The sequence below is a fragment of the Tiliqua scincoides genome, chromosome 2 (genome assembly GCF_035046505.1).
Source record: "Tiliqua scincoides isolate rTilSci1 chromosome 2, rTilSci1.hap2, whole genome shotgun sequence".
NCBI classification, from domain to species: domain Eukaryota; kingdom Metazoa; phylum Chordata; class Lepidosauria; order Squamata; family Scincidae; genus Tiliqua; species Tiliqua scincoides.
In genome coordinates, this window is record NC_089822.1 from 150,696,519 (window position 1) to 150,715,653 (window position 19,135).

Sequence of the window (19,135 nt, forward strand, 5' to 3'; positions counted from 1 at the left end):
AACTGTCATTCAGAAGGATAGCTATCATTTGGGATATGATAGCCCAGTCCTATTCAGGGTACACTGACGGGTTGTGCAATCCATCAGCCAAAATCCCAGAACAACGCTGCGAAAGGCACTCTGTTGTTCTGTGGGCTGTGTCCACCAGGGCAAATGGCCAGAGGCCATGAGCAAGAAACAGTGGCCTGCTGAAAGTGTGACTGATGCTATGAACCGCCCCCACTTCCCCTCTTTCTTTCCCCTCCTCCCTGGGCTTCTGCAGCCAATTGTAAGGCAAGAACTGCCTTGGGCTCCTGCTCCTGCTCCTGCTCCTGCCCTCCCTCCAGCAATGGATGATCCAATGATCATCCATTCCTTCCTTCCTATCAGAGATGGCAAAACGTTTGCTCCTGGCTTCCCCCTCCCACTTGGCTGGGAAAGGAAGTATCAACCCTTTCCTGCTTCATGGATGGAACTCCTTGTTGCTTACCCGGTTGAAATGCTGGCCCCGCAAGGTTTTTCACGCTGCAAAACAGTAAGCAAGCACACCCGGACACAGGCAGACTTGAGTCAGCATGCATGGGCACAAGTGCTGAGTCAGAGGGGCCCTGACTCTTTTTCAGAGTCTTCCACATGCACGACTCACAAGTCAGCAAAAATCACACATTTTCACCCCAGAAAATAAAATAAGGACTTTTTATAGTGCTGCACCTGTGGGGCCTATTATTGTACTGGCAGCCTCAGAAACCTGGTTAAAGAATTTATATCCCATTCTTTTTTTCTTTTTTTAAATTTATCCTGTTCTGCTATCCCACCCCCAGGTGTTTGCAAGCTTCTCTGTCATTGTGAGTCGGGTGTGATTGCTGGAATGCACCAGTAGAGGCTGCTAATATTGAAGTGCCATCAGCATGTGCCTCCAATTCCAGTTGCTCAGACATTCTACTGGTTTATTATCACATTCAAATTGAATAATCCATTCAGTTGTATCCGACCCTTAGTGATTCCATGAGCCAGCTCTCTCCATGATTTCTGACCCTGTACAGCTTCTTTCAGTGGCTTTATATTTTGACCAGTGTCTGCTTTGATTACATTCAGCCAATGCGTTCTTTGGCATGCTCTTTGTCATTTGCCACTGACCATTCCAAGCATAATGTCTTTTTCCAGTGAAGTTGACCACATGACATGGCCGAAGTAGCTAAGTCTAAGTTTTATTATTTTGCTTTCCAGTGGCATGTTTTGGTTTTATGCGCTGCAGCACTTCTTTATTCATTATCTTTGCAGTCCATGGTATACGCTATAGCCTCCTCCAACACCACAGTTCCAAAGAATCAATTTCCCTTCTTTCCAACTTTTTCATTGTCCAACTTTCACAAACATATCAAGTTATGGGGCACACAATAGTGTGGACTAATCTGACATCCTTACTTTTCCATATTTGATTCATACTCATCATTGCTGTGCAACCAAGCATAATTTGGTATTTAATTCCTTGGCTGCAGCAGTCGTTCTGATTGATCAATGGCCCTAGAAAGATGAATTTTTTCACATGTTCATCCTCCTTTCCACCAATTACTATTCTGATATTTCCATTATTTGCAGTTGTCATAAGTTTGGTCTTTGTGATGTTCAAGAAGAGATTGAACATTCCTCTTCTTGAACATCCTTCTTGCTTTTTTTCCTTGAGTTTCATAATTAAATACTTTAGGCCTTCTTAGGTTTCTGAGAGGAGGGTTGCATCATCCGCATATTGAAGATCATTAAAATTGCAGCATGCCTTTCACAGTTTGCAGCAGTGGTCCAGAAGCATGTGACAGCAGCCCAGCTTTCATGCCACCATAAAGGACCTTGAGCTGCCGAAACAGGAGTTCTGGCAGCGCATGGTCCAGATAGGATTGGGCCACAGGTCTCTTTTACTCCTCCTGCTCCCCCTTGGAAGACTGTTATATATAAATGTCAGACTTTGGAGGATTTTATGCCAGGCCCAGCTTTTTTCTTTCCTCACTTCCTTTTACTTTGCTTACTATCCAGCCTGAGCTCTGGAGAAATCAAAAGCTTGTTGCTTACATCTTGTGTGGCATTTTGGTTGGTGCTAATAGAAGCATTACCTGACTGTGGATTTTTGATTTTCACTCTTTCACATCACCATGCTTGCGTTGGTGACTACCAATAACATCTAGCAGGAAAGAGGACATTAAAGTCCTTCCTGTGAGGAATGACTATCCTGGAAAGTGCTCACATCAGGCTGCAAATTAGTTTATGAATGTGCATGTTAAATAACCACTGGCCAAATCCTATCCAATTTTCCAGCACTGATGTAGATGTGCCAACAGAGCATGTGCTGCAGCCTGCAGTGTTTATTAAAATTAATGCAGTGTACATTAAAATGCAACATTAAAATACAATAAAATAGCCATCATAGTATTATGATCAAATAAGAAGGAGTAGCTATTAAAATTTCCTCTCATTATTAATAATGCTCATCCAGGTTTTGTAAACAGCAGCCAAAAAACTTGCAATTGGTCTTATAAGCTGAGAATTAGCACCTGTAAGAAGTTTCTTGGCCATTTCTGTTTGTGACAAACCCAAGAATTTTCTGCTCGGGGGAATAACGCATCCTGCAGTAGGAGGGCAGTCATGGCGGCCTCCTCCAGGTAAGGGAATGTTTGTTCCCTTTCCTCTTGACTGCATTGTGGCTGCAGCAGCATTGGAATGTTGGATAGGATTGGGCCCCACATCTTCTTCCCCACTGTATTTTTGCTTGCACCTCCTTCCCCTTCCTCTGTTGTCTCCCTTGTGTTTATTTTTGAATTATGAGTACCTTTGGGACTGGGAATGCTCTCATTTCTTGGCTTTATGCTCTGCTTTGTTTAAAAGCAGTATATAAACAAAACTGACAAATAAGGAACTCTGTACTACATAGCCCATCCTCCTCTAATTAAGACAGATAAATAAGGCTATTGTTTATGTGATTATTCAGCCTGGAAGTGAGCCCAAAACTCCTGATTTTGCCAGAGGGTCCTTGATTTTCAGAACTTGAATATTTCACTCTTGGAATGTGTAAACACCCAATCAGGGGACGTGAATAAGGGAGTGTTATCCCCAAATAACATAACTGGTAGACAGCCTTTCTGCTTCTATGAATCTGTGGGCATTCCTCGTAATATTTTTCTCAATGGACCTCTGCTTGCATCAGTCCAAAGAACAGAGCACCCATTAGAGACCAGTTCATTCATCCCTGTGATTCTTACAAAGCACTGTGGCCTCTCTCAGGTTATTACAGCCAATAAATCATAGGGAGAGCTCCAGTAGAGCACCAGAGCCTCTTGGCTCATTGCCCAGAACATGTGCATTTGATGGAAGGCTGGGTTTCGTTTTCTGCTTCCCGGTTTTGCTTCTCCCTTGTTGAAAGCTTTGGCTGCAATTGGTATCTTCCCCCTGGCAGGAAGGCAACTTTTTGCTCCCCCTGAGTGGCTGCTCAGTGCAGCTGCTCCTACTTAACGCCTGAGGCTGGCACCATTCTGCCTCTTCTCCCTCTTCTCCCTTGAAGAATGTGAGAAGCACCCCCCATCAACTCTTTGCCTCTGGCTCAGAAGCAGCCAGGTTTTGCTCCAGAAGCTTTTTCTCCCTGTTCTTTCCAGAAGCTGTTCTCTTTTGGTAGTCCCTTAAGGAACCATGCAAAATTCTCAAACAAGGAAATGTCGGGACCTTGGGAGTTGCAGATTTTTTGCTTTTCAGGTATCTCTAAAACTCTAAAAAAAGGGAAAGGGTGTGTGGAGGGAGAGAGCTGGGAGGAAGATCTCTGTCATTAGAGAGAGGGGAAGGAGCAGTTACTCCCAGGGGCTTAATTCTAGCCTTGCTAAAAGGGAGTGCAGGAAGAGTGGGGAGGGGTAGGTAACATTGATCCAAGGATCCAGCATGGCAGTTCTTGAAGCGTTAGGACAGAGAAAGGCAGCAGGACCAATATAATGGGAGGCACTGGTCATGAAAATGGTCTGTTTGTAATTATGCCATTTGCTATTTAGCAAAGGCCTCCCCCACTTCAGCACCTTTCAGAGGTATGGTGAGAATGTGTGATGGAGGAGGAAGCCACATTTCATAACTACAGTAGATGGTTGGTGAAGGTATACCTGTGGGGAGCTTTAAGTTTGGATATCGATGTGGAACTAAGCAAGGAATCTCAATAGAAAAAGTCTTTCTCAGGAGACCACAGCAGTCCATGTCCAGCCCAACCCTTCCACTCCCTCCTTAAGTTCTACTCCAGCCTGCAGTACTACAGTCCTGTTTTGAAATTTTTTTTAAAAAAATCTCCAGGTTCTGCTGCTGGGGAAAAAAGGTCAGGGAATCTTCAGGAGAGGAAAAGTGAGCAAGGGGAAGACCCTCTTTTGTTGTTCCACAAGACTAGAGTAGGGAGCTACTACATTTTGCTGCTGTAATCTTCTGTCCAGGATCATAATATATTCTGCCTAATGTCAGTGGGCCTACACCAGAATAAAGACTCTTTGTGTGTGTGTGTGTGTGTGTGTGTGTGTGCACGCACGCGCATGTGCGCAACAGAGAAAGTGATTCTCCACTACACTTCCAGATCCCCATGTGCCACCATTCCAGGAACTACCCTGAGATTGTTCAGGAAGGGAAAATGGAAGGGAGAAAGGACATGTATTGGAACAATGAGGAAAAGTTATTGATCCAATACAGGCCATTTCCTTCCTTCCTTGATTCCTAGAATAGCAGATAAACTTTCCTTCCTTAACCGCTCCCCACTCCAGCAAGGTCATTTCACCTCAAAGCTCAATCAGCGCCTAGCAGTCCTGAGGTCCTCTGAGTCCTCTGAGCGGCCCGCTTGGAGGCAGGCTGTGCAGCATGGCCTTTCCCAGTTTGAAGAGACACTTGGCCAACAGTCTGAGGCTAAGAGGCAAAGAAGGAAGGCCCATAGCCAGGGAGACAGACCAGGGACAGACTGCACTTGCTCCCAGTGTGGAAGGGATTGTCACTCCCGAATTGGCCTTTTCAGCCACACTAGACGCTGTGCCAGAACCACCATTCAGAGCGCAATACCATAGTCTTTTGAGACTGAATGTTGCCTACTACTAGTCCTGAGTTGTGTGAGGCCCCCACTAGAGCTGAAAGATGTCATGGCCCCGATCACCCAGTATTTACCACTCAGTTGACTAACCAGACTTCATGCTATCCAGCTCTCCATCCCTTTCTGCTGTATTTGGAGGGGTCTATTGAGGAAGGGGAAGGAGTGGTCTTTGTTTAAAGCTACAATTTATGCCTCAGAAACACACCCACAGCTCTGATATTACAAAGGAGGCCCAACAGAGCTGTCAAAAATGTACTGCTTTGTTACAGTTTCACTTTTGAAAATGTCCAAAGGCAGGCCTTGAAATATTGCTGTAATCTCTCTCTCACTCTGTGTATGTGTACCGAAATGGTATCCCTGCTCTACACCAGTAAAATGTGTGTGTCTGGACCGAAATGGCACCCCTCATACACCAGCAAAATGTGTGTGTGTGTGTGTGTGTGTGTGTGTGTGTGTACTGAAATGGCACCCCAGCACTACACCAGTAAAATGCTGGTGTAGAGCCAGCACAAACGTCAGACGTCGACTGGGATGCACAGCAGATGTGTGGTCAATGTGGGGAATGAGATGGGTGAGTAACTTTTCCACGCACACAGATCAGACACACACACATACACTTCCCCTTCCCACCCACGTCCCGCCAGCTCAGCCCAGTGCAAGCCAGGCAGGAGGCAATCGTGGCGAGGCTGGGCCGGGCTAGAGCTCTCTTCCCAGGAAGGCCCCCCCCCCCGACGCCTCGGTGCCGTGCGGGAAGGGATCGGGTGCCTGCCAACTCGGCAGCAGACTGCGCGTCCACTCAGGCGCTGCTGGAGCCGCGAGAAGCAGCAGGAAATGGGTTTCTTCCGCCTCCTGCTCCCCCCCTTGGGCGGACGCGCCTTGCGGGAAAGCTCTCCTGGACTGGAAGCGAGTCTTCCGGCTGGGGGAGGGAAGGGGGGCTCCGTCTTGCTTCCCTGCAGCTGACGGCTCACTTCTGCTCGAGCCGGCGTGGTGGAGTTGAGGCGTCCGGCCCTCCGCAGCGCCGGGACGGAGGTCTCAGGGAGCCCCCTGGAGAGGTGCAGGCAGGCCTCGCTTCAGTCGGACGCAGGAGAACTGGAGCAGCAGCATCACATCGAGAGGAAAAGGCAGTCCAGGGTCTTCGGGCTCCATTCCGGGCCTCTGAGCATGGACAAAGTTCCCCCATCACTGAAAGATCACGGGGGACCTTCACACCCTTGAATAAGGGAAGGGGGGTTTCGATCAGGGAAGGCAGCTTCCAGCACCAGCACCTCTCTCGAGGAGCTACCTACTAACAGGTGAAGAGGGAGAGGCGCATTCCAGGGGAGCAGAGGCTGCCAGAGTTCCCCACCACTAGCCCGCTTCAGCTCCTAGCTCCTGCCCCCCCACTTTGTGTTCGTCTTGCATCCTCTTGATCTGCGACTTCCCGCCACGTGTTGACTCACCTTCTGACGCGCCACCACGACCTATTGTCCCCAACACAATACACAGAATGACACCAGCATCACACCTGCCACATTGACAGTCATAGAGTGTTATCAGTCAGTGCACACGCGCCGTGTATGTGTCAGTGACACACATCAAAGTTTTCCAGAGCTGGGACGACTCACCGTCCCAAAGTAAGGGCTTCTCGCATTCAAGCAGCTTCACGCACATCTCCACCAGACAACACCACCTTGATCATCGTAGAGCTCTCACGTACGCACGATTACGCATCAATGGCTCCTTCCTCAGTGCAAGCGGGCCAAGCAGCGCCTCTTCTTTTTACGTGTAAAAGAGAACCACCCATGTATATCCTGCTTTCCCAAGCGGGAGGACAACTTCCAACCTTGAAGGGCTTCCAGTCTGGAAATGGAAACACACGCGCACACCCCCAAAAACTCCAAAGGTTCTGGAGGTAGATGCAGGTATACAAATGAAGAATACGCGATTGTTTCAGCTACACCTGTTTAGGTTTACCTCTAGTACAGCAGGCGGTTGAGCCAGCGCGCACTACCCACCCTAGGGAGCGGAGTCAGACTGCAATCCTATGCACACGTTCCTGGGAGTAGGCCCCATTAAACTCAGTGGAATTTACTTCTGACTAAACCTGCATAGGATTGGGTTGTTAGGCTGCAATTCTAGCCGAACTTACCTGAGAGTAAGTCCCATTGACCATAACGGGATTTACTTCCGGGTAGACATGCATAGGCTTGGGAGAGCACAATCCTATGCTTGCCTACTCAGAAGTAAGTCCCATTGTCTTCGGTGGAGCTTACTCTCAGGAAAGTGGGCATAGGATTGCAGCCTTCCACACACACACACAGCAGGAGGACGGAGGGGCAGGCGGAGTTACCACTCAGCTCCGACTCCTATGCATGTCTACTCAGAAGGACATCCCATTGTAGTCAATGGGACGTACTCCCAGGAAAGCGCGGCGAGGCTTGCAGCCTGACTTTCCCAGACACCACAAAGGTTCCTCAAGTATTACAGAGGTTTGCAGCACGCAGTCCAACGTGGCCGCCCTCACACACAGAAAGGGTTCGTGTACCCACCACAGCACGCACGGGGCTCCTTCGCTCAAACACCCCCCCCCCCGTACTTGTACTTTCACACATGCTGCTGCACACGCGCAAGCACGAGGCCTCTGCCAGGCGCGCTGGACGCCCCCGCCCACCCCGGGCTCTCCCTGCCCCCCTTCCATTCATTCCGAGCGAGGGAAGCGGGCAGGAGCCGACTGGGTCGACGCCCCCGGGACCCTCCTCTGCTTCCCCTGCGCAGGAGGGAAAGGAGCTGGTGGGCAGGCGATTAAACCGGGATTCCACCCCGGCGTGACGTCAGCGGCGCGTGGCCCCTCCCGCCCGCGATAAAAGCAGCCCGCGTACCGCAGTCGGCTCAGCAGTTCGGCGGACAGCTCCATGGTGCTGAAAGCGAGGCCAGGGCTTGGGGGCGCCGCGCCTGGGGGGAGCCTGGCCCCAGCCATGCCTGCCGGCGTGCGCTACAGCCTGGCGCTGGTGACCTTCCTCTTCTGGCGAGGATGCGCGCAGAATTTCGGGCAGACTCGCTTCATCTGCACCTCGGTGCCGGTGGATATGGACATGTGCACCTCTTCCATGCAGAGCGGGGGCAGCGCCGAGGACCTCAAGACCACCGTGCTCCAGCTGCGGGAGACGGTGCTGCAGCAGAAGGAGACCATCATGAACCAGAAGGAGACCATCAGGGAGCTGACCACCAAGCTGGGCAGGTGTGAGAGCCAGAGCTTGCTGGAGACCGTGCCCAGCGAAGCCAAAGCGGGCAGGAAGCAGGGCAGCTCTTCCAAAAACACCATGGGGGATCTTTCCCGGACTCCGGCTGCCGAGACCTTGAGCCAACTTGGGCAAACTTTGCAGTCGCTTAAAATGAGGCTAGAAACCCTGGAGGTACAACTTTCTCTTCTTTCTTAGGGCTAGTCAAGGAGACGTGCTAGACGTCGCTTTCGCTCACCCGGCCAGCACCCTCCTCTGGGTGGTTTAACTGATGCCCCCCTTTGTCCCACGCCAGAGGTAAAATGTCCGCAGTCAAACCCCAAGCACTCTCCATGAGCATGGCCAGCGTGTGCCTAGAGCAGATCAGGTGCTTCACTTTAACGAAGCGAAGCGCCTTTGTTTGGTAAGCTCTAAATGAGTTTAGTTGTCCAAGGAGCGGGCACCGGAATGAGACTTTGGTAAATAATGCTGTGGTGTTAATTTGGTTTGCTACAATCCACTTACTCTCTTTGCTTCTCCCCTCCCCACCCTGCACAGCAATTCAGTAGGATGAATTCTTCCAGCCAGACCAATTCCTTGAAGGATATACTCCAGAGTAACATTGATGACTTAGAGAAGCAAGTGCTGTTCCGAATTAACAGCCTGGAGGAAGGAAAGTACAATCCCAAGAATGAGTCTGAAGAAAGAGGGAAAATAGAAAGCACTTTAACTTCCCTTCACCAAAGGATCAGTGACCTAGAGAAAGGTAAAAAGCTTCGTCCATTTATTCTGAATAATGCCACATTTAGAGGGCAGCTGGAGATGAACAGCTTTCCTGTTTATCTCCAGTCTTCCTCCCCAACGCACTCACCCCACAACAGTCATCCCCCCCCCCCCCGCTGTAGTCTACCCATATGAAGAATTAATGCTTTCCATCTCAACCATGAGCAAGATCAACTATTGTTGTTGCCTACTCTGGAAATGGTGAACATAAGTGAATGCGTGTGCATATGTGGTGGGGAAGGGCAATAAATAACTAGCGCATTGTCCCAAACTGTATTGCCAATGAGACTTTCCCTCCTTTAACAAGACAGAGGCTCGGGACTTCCTGTGCAGGAAAAACACACCTTAAATTGTTTAGCCTCAAATTGATTATATTTTACCTAAAATTGATTATATTTTAAATGCATTGGGGTCTACCCTCTAAGTGACCTAGGACAAATTAAAGCATTCCTCCCTCCTCTAAGCAATTTGTGGGTCTCAAACTTTGACAAGATTGGTGGCGGTGCCCATCCAAACCTTTTTTTTCCTTCTGGATTGGTTAGTATTCATTATCTCTTTTAAGCTTTATGGTAAAAATAAAAATTGGGGGGGGGGGAGAGGAAAGAAAAGGACCCTATTCCCTAGGCGCTGTCCATGTGACCAGGATTAGAGTGCAGAAATGTGCTGGAGGGATTTAAACAGTGCCATCTTAAGGCTCATTATATAATAGAAAGAAAGAAAGCAAGAAAAAGAGAATTTCACGGGAAGCTGCGTGGCTCAGACTTCGTGGCATCTGTATACATCTTGTAATTTTAGATCATTGCCCCACTCTGTCATAGTACCCCTTCAAGTCACCAAGCAAACACCCCTCCTCTTATGTTCCACTAGGTCAGAAGGACAACAGGCCAACAGACAAGTTTCAGTTGACTTTCCCTTTGAGAACCAACTACATGTATGCCAAGGTGAAGAAAAGCCTGCCAGAGATGTATGCCTTTACTATTTGCATGTGGATCAAATCAAATGCCTCCCCAGGTGTAGGTACACCCTTCTCTTATGCAGTACCTGGACAAGCGAATGAGCTGGTGCTAATTGAGTGGGGCAACAATCCAATGGAGATCCTTATCAATGACAAGGTAAGAGGCAGAGACATCAACAGTGAATGTATAAACAATGAAAATTCTGCACCCCTTCCCCTTGTAGCATCTTTGTGGCTACATGCAAATCTCAGATTACTGTGCTGATTGACACTGTAACCAGAAATATAGAAGAAGCAGAATACAGGAGCTTTGTTTTCAAAAGTGAAAACACAAGAAGCGAGTTTAAACTCCTCTAAACGTCAATCTTTTTCCTAGGCAACTTCAGAATAAAAATTCAGGCATTAGGCAAATAAAAATTGAGCTCATTAGGGAAACATATTTAGCTTGCCCTCCCACGAAGTGAATTTTAGAGATAATGGTTCTTGTCTACATTTGCAACATTTACTGCTATAGACTATCAGCATAATCCTATGTATATCTACCAAGTTCCATTGAGTTCAGTGGGGCTAACTCCAAGGAAAGGGTGTTTAGGATTGCTGCCTAAGGTTCTGTGCAGTTCACCTGTACCACACAGATATTCTAGATTTTCTATTCTTGCGGCCCCCAATACAATGCAAATGTAGCCAGAGGTAAGGTCTTTATGTGCAAGTCATTATACAGGAGTTCTCCGAGGCATGCGGATCCCTTACCTGCAGTACCGTGGCTTCCCATTTCCACAATTTTGAGCTGTCAATTTGCCTTAGACTTTCAAATGCACATAGCACACCAAGTTTATTATGATGTTCAGCAATACAAGCAACCAATTTTCAGAAACATATTTTGTCCACTATGCTCTAGATTTTAAGAAGCCCTCAGACATGAACTGGACTTTTCAAAATATATAACTATCCAAAACAAAAAAACAAAAAAACCCCCAGCTTTTTGAAATCTTGTTCTTCATAGTCAGGACTTTTAAGCCAGCAAACCTGATCTTGCATCCCTGAAGGCAAAAGAAACGTTGCCATTAACTTCACTTGATATAGATTCCAGTGTGCTGTCAGCTCCCCATCTCCTATTCCTCCCACCCACCTCCCCAGCACTATCCAGCAATAAAAAAGAGATCAGAGTCCTGCGGCTGTTTTGAGAGGTGAAAGTCCTTTCTGATAAAAAACCAGGACAGACCAGCCTGGACTAGTTTACTCCTAACAGCTTTTCTTTGTAGTACGGTATGCATGCCTTCAGTAATTATCACCTTCTTCTCTCAGGTAGCAAAGCTCCCCTTTGTCATTAATGATGGAAAATGGCACCATATCTGCATTACATGGACTACCCGAGATGGTGTCTGGGAGGCTTATCAGGATGGTACACAACGAGGCAATGGGGAAAACCTGGCCCCTTACCACCCCATCAAGCCACAAGGGGTCCTTGTCCTGGGACAGGAACAGGTAAGATAGTACGGTGAAGGCTGAGGAAAAGAGGATGTCTGCTGGGGATTGTCGATGCACAAGAATTTGCAGTAATGTAATGACCGGTAAAGGAAGTGCTCATCACTACAAATATATCCATCCTGCAGGTTCTATATTGGTTTCTCCCTTTTGAATTCTGTCAAGCTTTCAAAGCATGTACTAGATTCTATCACTGATTCCAGATGCCTGGCTCTTGTGCTGGTCTAACTAAAAACTGGTGCATTCCATACCTCAGGGGGTCTTACCAGGTATGTACTGAGGCCTCCTGTGTCATGTCACATTGATACAAGATGTCTCCGCACATGGGGTAGAAGATTTACTGTGATGATGGAGCCATGAAATCATGTCAGAAGAACCTGCAGGACTCTCATATCCTAGTAAGTGCAGAAGAGTTCCACCAGGGATAGCACTGTGGATATGCTTTAAATATAACCTATGGTGGAATTTGATAGCAGCTTTATGTTGGAGCAGAAGAAAATTGGAGGGGAGGGGGGAGGATACGAAAGCCCAGATGGAGTGGGGAGAACTGATCTGCTCCCTTCAGTCACAAACATTCAGGCACAATTACACACTCGCTTGCTCCCACACAAACTCTCCCTCTCTCAAAAGTCAGCATGAATGGGGACTGGCTTATCCATTTAGTAAATGAAACATGTCTCCAGGCATCAGATCTTTCAGGTAAACCATGATTTCAAGTCTCAGCATACCCATTTTGTCAGTGTGGAGAACAACAATGTTACTCCGCCATCTATGCATGTGACACACCCGACATCACTATTTGGCTGGCATTGCCTGTATGCCTAAACTAGATGTGAGGCTGAGGTTGCAATCCCATTCACATTTACTTGGGAGTAAGCCCCATTGACTATGATGGTACTTACTTCTAAGTAGACATACATAGGATTGGGTGCTAAGTTAGGCCCCAGCTCCAGCTAGATGTGAGTCTTTCATATGGTGTTTTTTTCTGTCACACGTAGCACAAGAGTTGACATAGAACAAGTCTGTCCACAACTTGCACCGTATGTTCACTCAGGCACACAGAAAGTGAAAGTTATAGTAACCAATTATTTAACAGAGTCTTTCCATTAATTACATTTATGCACACATGCAGACACAAGCCTCAAGATGGAGGATTGAATCTTAGCATGGCCAATTTTATTGTCCCTTGCCTCTCTCTCACCATCACACACTCTCAGAGGTCTTCATGTGTGGACACACCTGTCCCCCTCTGACAAGCTTTAAGACACACCAGCATTGCTAGAGCCAAGTGCCAAAGATTCTGTTTTTGAAAATTCCTTCCAAAGAAAATGGGTTTGGAAGATTGCAGCTTCCTTCTCCTTAATGAACTGTTCTGGAGCAGTCTATTCCCACTGACCTTTCCCAGCTAGCATAAAAGCTTTCTGGCTGACTTCAAGTGCTTATTCTGTCATGCTGTAGGACACCCAGTGCTGGGTTAAGTCCTGGGAGAAGGAATAGAACTCTCTTAGGCCAGAGTAAATGCCACATCTTTCCAGAGCAAAAGAGAGAGACATATTTTCAAACCTTTTATCTTCACTTTCTCTGTTCAAGGATACCCTTGGCGGTGGATTTGATGCCACTCAGGCATTTGTGGGAGAATTGGCTCACTTCAACATCTGGGACCGAAAACTTACCCCAGGGGAGATCTACAACCTGGCCACTTGCAGCACCAAAGCCCTGTCTGGTAGTGTCATAGCCTGGTCTGAGACCAACATTGATATTTATGGTGGAGCCACCAAATGGACATTTGAAGCTTGTCGTCAGATCAACTAAAAGTGCTGCTCTTTCCCCCATTCCAAATTCATTTAACCCTTGGTTAACAGACATTCTCCCCACCCAGGAATGAATTACGGACAAATCTGTTTCTTTTCTCTCTACTGTCTCTTTTCTTTTACAATTCTATTGTTTGTTATCCAAAAGAATCAGTCACTTTTTGTGTGTGTAGGAGACTTGGACCAAGTTTCTCAGTCAACTCTAAGGCAACCTGGAACTTTGCAATCTGACAAGCAGGGTGAGGGGGTCATCTTTCCCCCTCCCCTTTTTCTTTTCTCCCTTTCCCTGTTGGATTGAGACTCGATTCTCTTTTCATTTCTGCTTTACAAAATCTCATCATGAACGGTCTGATTTTTCTGGCTTGCCAACTTTGTTTCAAAGCCTGAGTGCCTTTGGGCTGGTGCGACTCTTTCAGCACATTTGTCTTCATTTGCATATATTTTTTAAAGGATATCTCTATATTCCTACTTAATGTCTTTTAAGCAACCATTCACCTGTTGGCAGATGTTTATTTTGTACTAAAGAATTATTCTTGGAGTGATAGGAGAACAAATGCTTTTGGGTGATGCATGACGGTGGCTTGACTATGGATTGAGTAAGATTTGGGGAGGGGTAGGACTGTTTAACCTCTTCAGGTCCCTGATAACCTCCCCCAACTGTATACATTTCTGGCTATGGCCAGAGCACAATAGAGCCATCTTTGCCCCCATGGGTACACGTGAGACTCAGGAGCATTGCAAGGCCAAGGATCCTAGACGGCTTGTCCAGGTCCTGGGTTATTTGTAGGAGTAGATTTCTCCTATTTTAATGGAGCTGCAGAACAGCTCATTTCTCTACTCTGCCTTCATTTTGCTATAGGATTTGTCTCTGTTAGCCATCAAGAAATGAACCCCTAGTCCAGAGTCATTTCCTTGCACAGGCATTAGTTACTGCTTCTCTCAAAACTCTGTGACCTGATGAAGGCAGAGAATTCCCTGATTCACTCCCTTTCCTTTCCCTTCCCATTTCCACAGCCAGCTCTTAAATCATTTTCCCTATCCAAAGGCAATGCATTCTGGGCCTCTCATAAAATATTTGGTTGGGAGAAGGGATCATTTTCTTATCCCCTTATGAGACATTTCCATACCTTTACCGACACTCCTTTTTCTCTCACTAAGAGCCATAAACCTGAAGGGCTGGGGGGTAGGGGGTGTCAGTCGGATGCAAAGCATGCAGTTGCAGTCCGATTTTCATGGCCACTCTGCTGAGCTGAGATTTTTGCCTTTTAAATACAAATTGGGTTCATTGCAGGTGGCAGGCTGTACTGTGCAATGAGCCTTTCCTGCCCTGTGCTTATTGAGCCCAGTGGGATTTGAGGTAGACTTTGCTTTCATAAAGTTCAAGAGATCTTCCTTTTTGGAAAGGAAGAAATGAACTGTTAGTGGGGGTTTGCTAAGCAAATGTGTAAACAAGCAGAATAAAGGGCAAATCCTGGTTTTGCTCCAAAGCCCCAGGGGATTAAGGAGAGGCTGCAGCCTCTCCATGCATCTGTTTGCCCAGCAATCAGCAAAGAGCCTGCACTATATTTTTAAAAGAACACAAGGGATGCCTAATGGGTTCTATGAATGTGTGGAGCCTGCACAGACCTCTTTTCAGGGGAACAGTGCATTTCTTATTGTAATATACAGAATTATTTGTATCTTGAAAGACACCAACTTTTGTAGGAGGTCGGGAAGGTGTAGCTATTGGCCTTTTTTATGGGGACTGTATTTGGCTAGGAGAGTGCCTAGTTTTCCACCTTTAGTGGCAACAGGTTGCATCGTGCTGTGTAGTTTCAGTGAAGTTACTTCTGTCCCAGTTTGTGGCACCCTTAGATTTCCTGCAGGCTGATAGGAGAGGCAAAGGGTGCACCATTGTTTCTTGCATGTTTCAGTAGGTGCCTCAATCGTGTTTTACCTGGTCTAGCGCTTGCCTGCTTGCATGGGCTACTGCAGTGGGGGTTTGCCAAGCGATAGTTCATGCTTTAAAAAACAAAGTCATCTGAGCACATTCATAGAGGTCAGGTGTGACTGGAAGAAGGTGACTAAGGATGCAGCGTTCTTCCCCATAATAAACAGTGCCCACAGTTAAAATACTGGTGACTATGAAGTCAGTAGGAATTGTTCCCTTCAGCACCATCAAGAAGATGCTTAAGCCCGAAGGAAGCCAGAGCTTGCAGTTCAGAACCTGAGCTGTCCCAATGGTTGCAGTGGAAGGTGATCTTAAGCATTTCTGCCTTGAAATGTACCCGAATGTAACCCAAATTGTGCTGTTGGGTTAGTCCTACTGAAGCTTACCAATCTGAATGTGCTTGGAGCTGTCTCTTCAGCACCACTGTGGATGTTCTTTCCCACTCCAGGCTTACTGAGAGTTGAACTTTCAGCACCAGGCTGCTGGAGTAAAGAGCATGGAGTAAAGATCTGATCCACCCAAACCAGGCCTACTGCTTAATAGGATTGATGTTCCCTCTTGCACTGAATAATACATGCCTCTCTCAGGTAATGTTCTTTTATAAAAACAAAAAGACCACTGCACAAGCAGCGTGTGTGTTTGCCTGAACAGTGTCTGATAGGTCCCAAAGGCCACCGCCTAAAGGGGTGATTCGTTGGACATTTACACAGGTGTACTTCCATGGAATATTTTAATGCTACACCAGTTTAAAAAGTCAGTGAATCATCCTTCAGCACTTGATCCAAAACATATGTAACTTAGAGGTAAGTCCTGTTCACTTCCATGGAACTTACTGGCAATGTTTAGAGCCCATGTCATAGTAGCTGAAACAACCTTTACTGTCCCTTAAAAGTTTAGTTACTGTTTGAAATGTCAAGCCTTTCTGCTTTTGTAAACACACAAACAATATTTCTCTTGTTGTAAAAGGAGTTTACTACCATGAAAGGTATTTTTATTAGCAAAGAATATATAGAAAATGAATTGATGTTCTCTGAAAAATACTTTGAATTTATGGATGAAGGATAAATGGATGATAAAGCTTATTTTGAAATAGATAATATTTTATATGGTTTCTTTTTTAAAAAAAAAAATCTCCTGGGTTTTAATAGTATATTGCAGCCATCACCCCTTTAAGTCATCTTGCCCTCTCTCATCCTGGTCAAGGAGTTTTTCCTGGCTAGGGGAAAAAAGGGAGGGATGAAGAAAAAACTCATGAGGCTTACTGAGCCATTTTGACCAATTCTAAAGCTGTGGCAAATGAATATGCAACATGGATGGGCATGTAATCGACAGTTCTAGGATGATGCTGCACTCCTTGAAAGCTGCTGCCAGATATCAGAGCAAGTCATGTGACCGCTCATGTGAAAGCATAGTGTGAGAGTGCGGAGGGGGGGGGAAATCTATCAATAATTGAACCAAGCCAATCTAGATATCTTGCTTTTCAGATTTTGGCTCAGGGCAGCATATTTTAAGCAGTGCTCTTTAAAACAAACAAAACTGTACCTTTTAAGATTGATCTGTCAATTCTTATTGGAAACATTCTTGCAACTAATAATGAATGTAAGTACAATCTGATGAAGGGGAAAAATGTTAAGATAAATGAATCCAGTCCAAATTGCGTGTGATTTGCCAAAAATAAAAAGGGTGATAGTGATACAATTGTATATACTGTACAGCGTGAAAGAGGATAAATGTTTCTTGAGTTATCATTCTGTTAACCAAAGCTGTATATTTTTCCTATTCCTTCTAGCAGTCTTTACTGGGTTTTGAATGAGTTGTTATATCTTACATCCACAGTTCACATCAGCGGTACTGAAAATGCACTGTTTCTACTGGTTCTTCATGCTTTTTCTTTTTCTTTTTATTTTATTGCTGGAAGTACATGAATTGTCGAGTTTATTTTTACACAATAAAGAGTGATGAAAGACAATTGGCTGTGCCTGTTTTAAAACTTTTTTTTTTTTTAAACTCTCAGAGAGAAACCCCAGCACTAGGATACAATTTTCTGTTTAACCAGGGACTGCCTAAGGGAGCTTTCCTTTTGGGAATAGGCAGACATGCCTTGGGCTCCTGAGCTGACAGACAATAAAATTTCCCACCCAGACAGGGCTGTATTAACCCATGGCCAGGCCCCTAAGCTTTCAGGTATTTTGGGTCCCCTCTGACACTTCAATCTTTCACCCCACTGCAGTTGACAGTATATATGGATAAATAGATACGTATACTTATTGCTATGGCTCAGATTGCAAAGTGCCTTTAACCATTGGAGCCCTAGGGCGCAGGTAATGGTGCCTCAGCAAAATAAAATAAATGATGGGTCCCTAGTCCCTGCAGGGCTCCTAGGTTTCAGCCTAGTCAGTCTTATGAATAATACAGCCCTGCACCCACATCCCCGGGAATGCATCACAGATTGTGGCCTTCTGCTACAGCTCTGCAAAACCAACCCTAAAAACAACAGCATGTGCTCTGTAGTCAGCTGACCAGCAGATGAGTGTCAGTTGGCTACTGCTTATTTAGTCTTCTTTTTTTCTTGACAACTCCTCTGTCTAAATAAGTACTACTTTAACTAGCTTTTTGCTGCCCTGGTTTTGTCAATATGTTGTTGTGTTTTTCCTCCTCAGTTTTGTATTTAATTTAGGGCACAATCCTAACCCGGTCTACTCAGAAGTAAGTCCTATTGTGTTCAATGGGACTTACTCCCAGGAAAGTGAGGTTAGGATTGCAGACTCAGTCAAACCAATCTCATGCACCCATCTGTTCTATCTACTCTCAACACAGGCTAAGAGCTGGGACACCGTATCTTCCCAATAGTTTTTCTGAATGCTTAAAGTTCCTTAGGTTACAATTCAATACACATTTTTCTGGAAAAAGTCCCATTGAACACCATGGGACTTACTTCTGCATAGACATGCCTAGGAATGCACTGTTACATTATTCTAACCAATTGGGTTGATTCCTTGTCACTGACCTCTCACCCGGTCAGATCTTGACTCTCATGATCATTGTCTTATCAACTGCCCGCTCTCCAGAAGAAAGAAGAGGCACTGACTTTTGGTTAACACTTCTGCAATTGGAATTCAATGTGATGTGTTTCTTCAGGAGTAAATGGGTGGGGTACAGGAGATGGGAGTGAGAGAACCATAAGAAAGTAGGTGGGATTCCAAATCTGCTTCAGGAAGACCATGGTCATGTTGTACAAGACCATGGTCATGTACTCTAGTCTGACCAGAGATTCAACATCCACTTCCACTTTAGCAGTTCCAGCTAATGACATCTTTCAAGAGTTACTTCCCAGCTCTCATTTCCTTTTGGTTGTCAGGGAAACTGTACCTTGCTCTTCTTCATTAAGGGCATGTGACCCCACCATAAAAGCCTCTTCTCTCCAGGAGAGTTTGATATCTATTTCATTTGAAAGAATGCAAAATAAAGAGAAAAAAGATGGTAGAGTGAGGGAATGGGGAGGATTCATCTTAGCACTAATTTGATCTTGCTCCAGGGGATCCAGGAAAGATCCTGTGCATATTTCTAGCTTGAGAATTAATCCAAATCCTTTCCCTTCTGAAGCTGCTTGCTTCACCCCCCCCCCACTGGATTCAGCTCAGCACAGCTGCACCAGTGAGGGGGAGGATAGGATTGGGCCATAAGAATACAGCAAAGGTGGAGAGAGGAGGAGACCACCAGAAAATAACCTGAATATCACAGATTTCTATGAGTCTTGCCCTGCACTGACTTGATCACTAGATGGCTGTCTAGAGCAGTTCTTTGTAGTGGGGTAGAACTTTTGTTTTCATAGCAGACAAGAATAACTTCCCCAGCTCTGCACTACTTTGGTACCTACTTCTGCTGCTCATTTAAAGCTGAAGGAAAGACTGA

The 19,135-nt window shown here is 46.0% G+C and overlaps 1 protein-coding gene across 1 annotated transcript; it reads left to right on the forward strand.

Annotated features, from left to right (window-relative positions):
• Positions 1-7,924: 7,924 nt before the first annotated feature.
• On the forward strand, positions 7,925-17,192 carry NPTX1 (neuronal pentraxin 1). The gene is made up of 5 exons (XM_066616238.1): positions 7,925-8,454; positions 8,818-9,025; positions 9,910-10,154; positions 11,303-11,482; positions 13,073-17,192. The coding sequence occupies exons 1-5, from the start codon at positions 7,954-7,956 to the stop codon at positions 13,292-13,294; spliced, it is 1,356 nt and encodes a 451-aa protein (XP_066472335.1). The 5' UTR covers positions 7,925-7,953; the 3' UTR covers positions 13,295-17,192.
• The last annotated feature ends 1,943 nt before the right edge of the window (positions 17,193-19,135 follow it).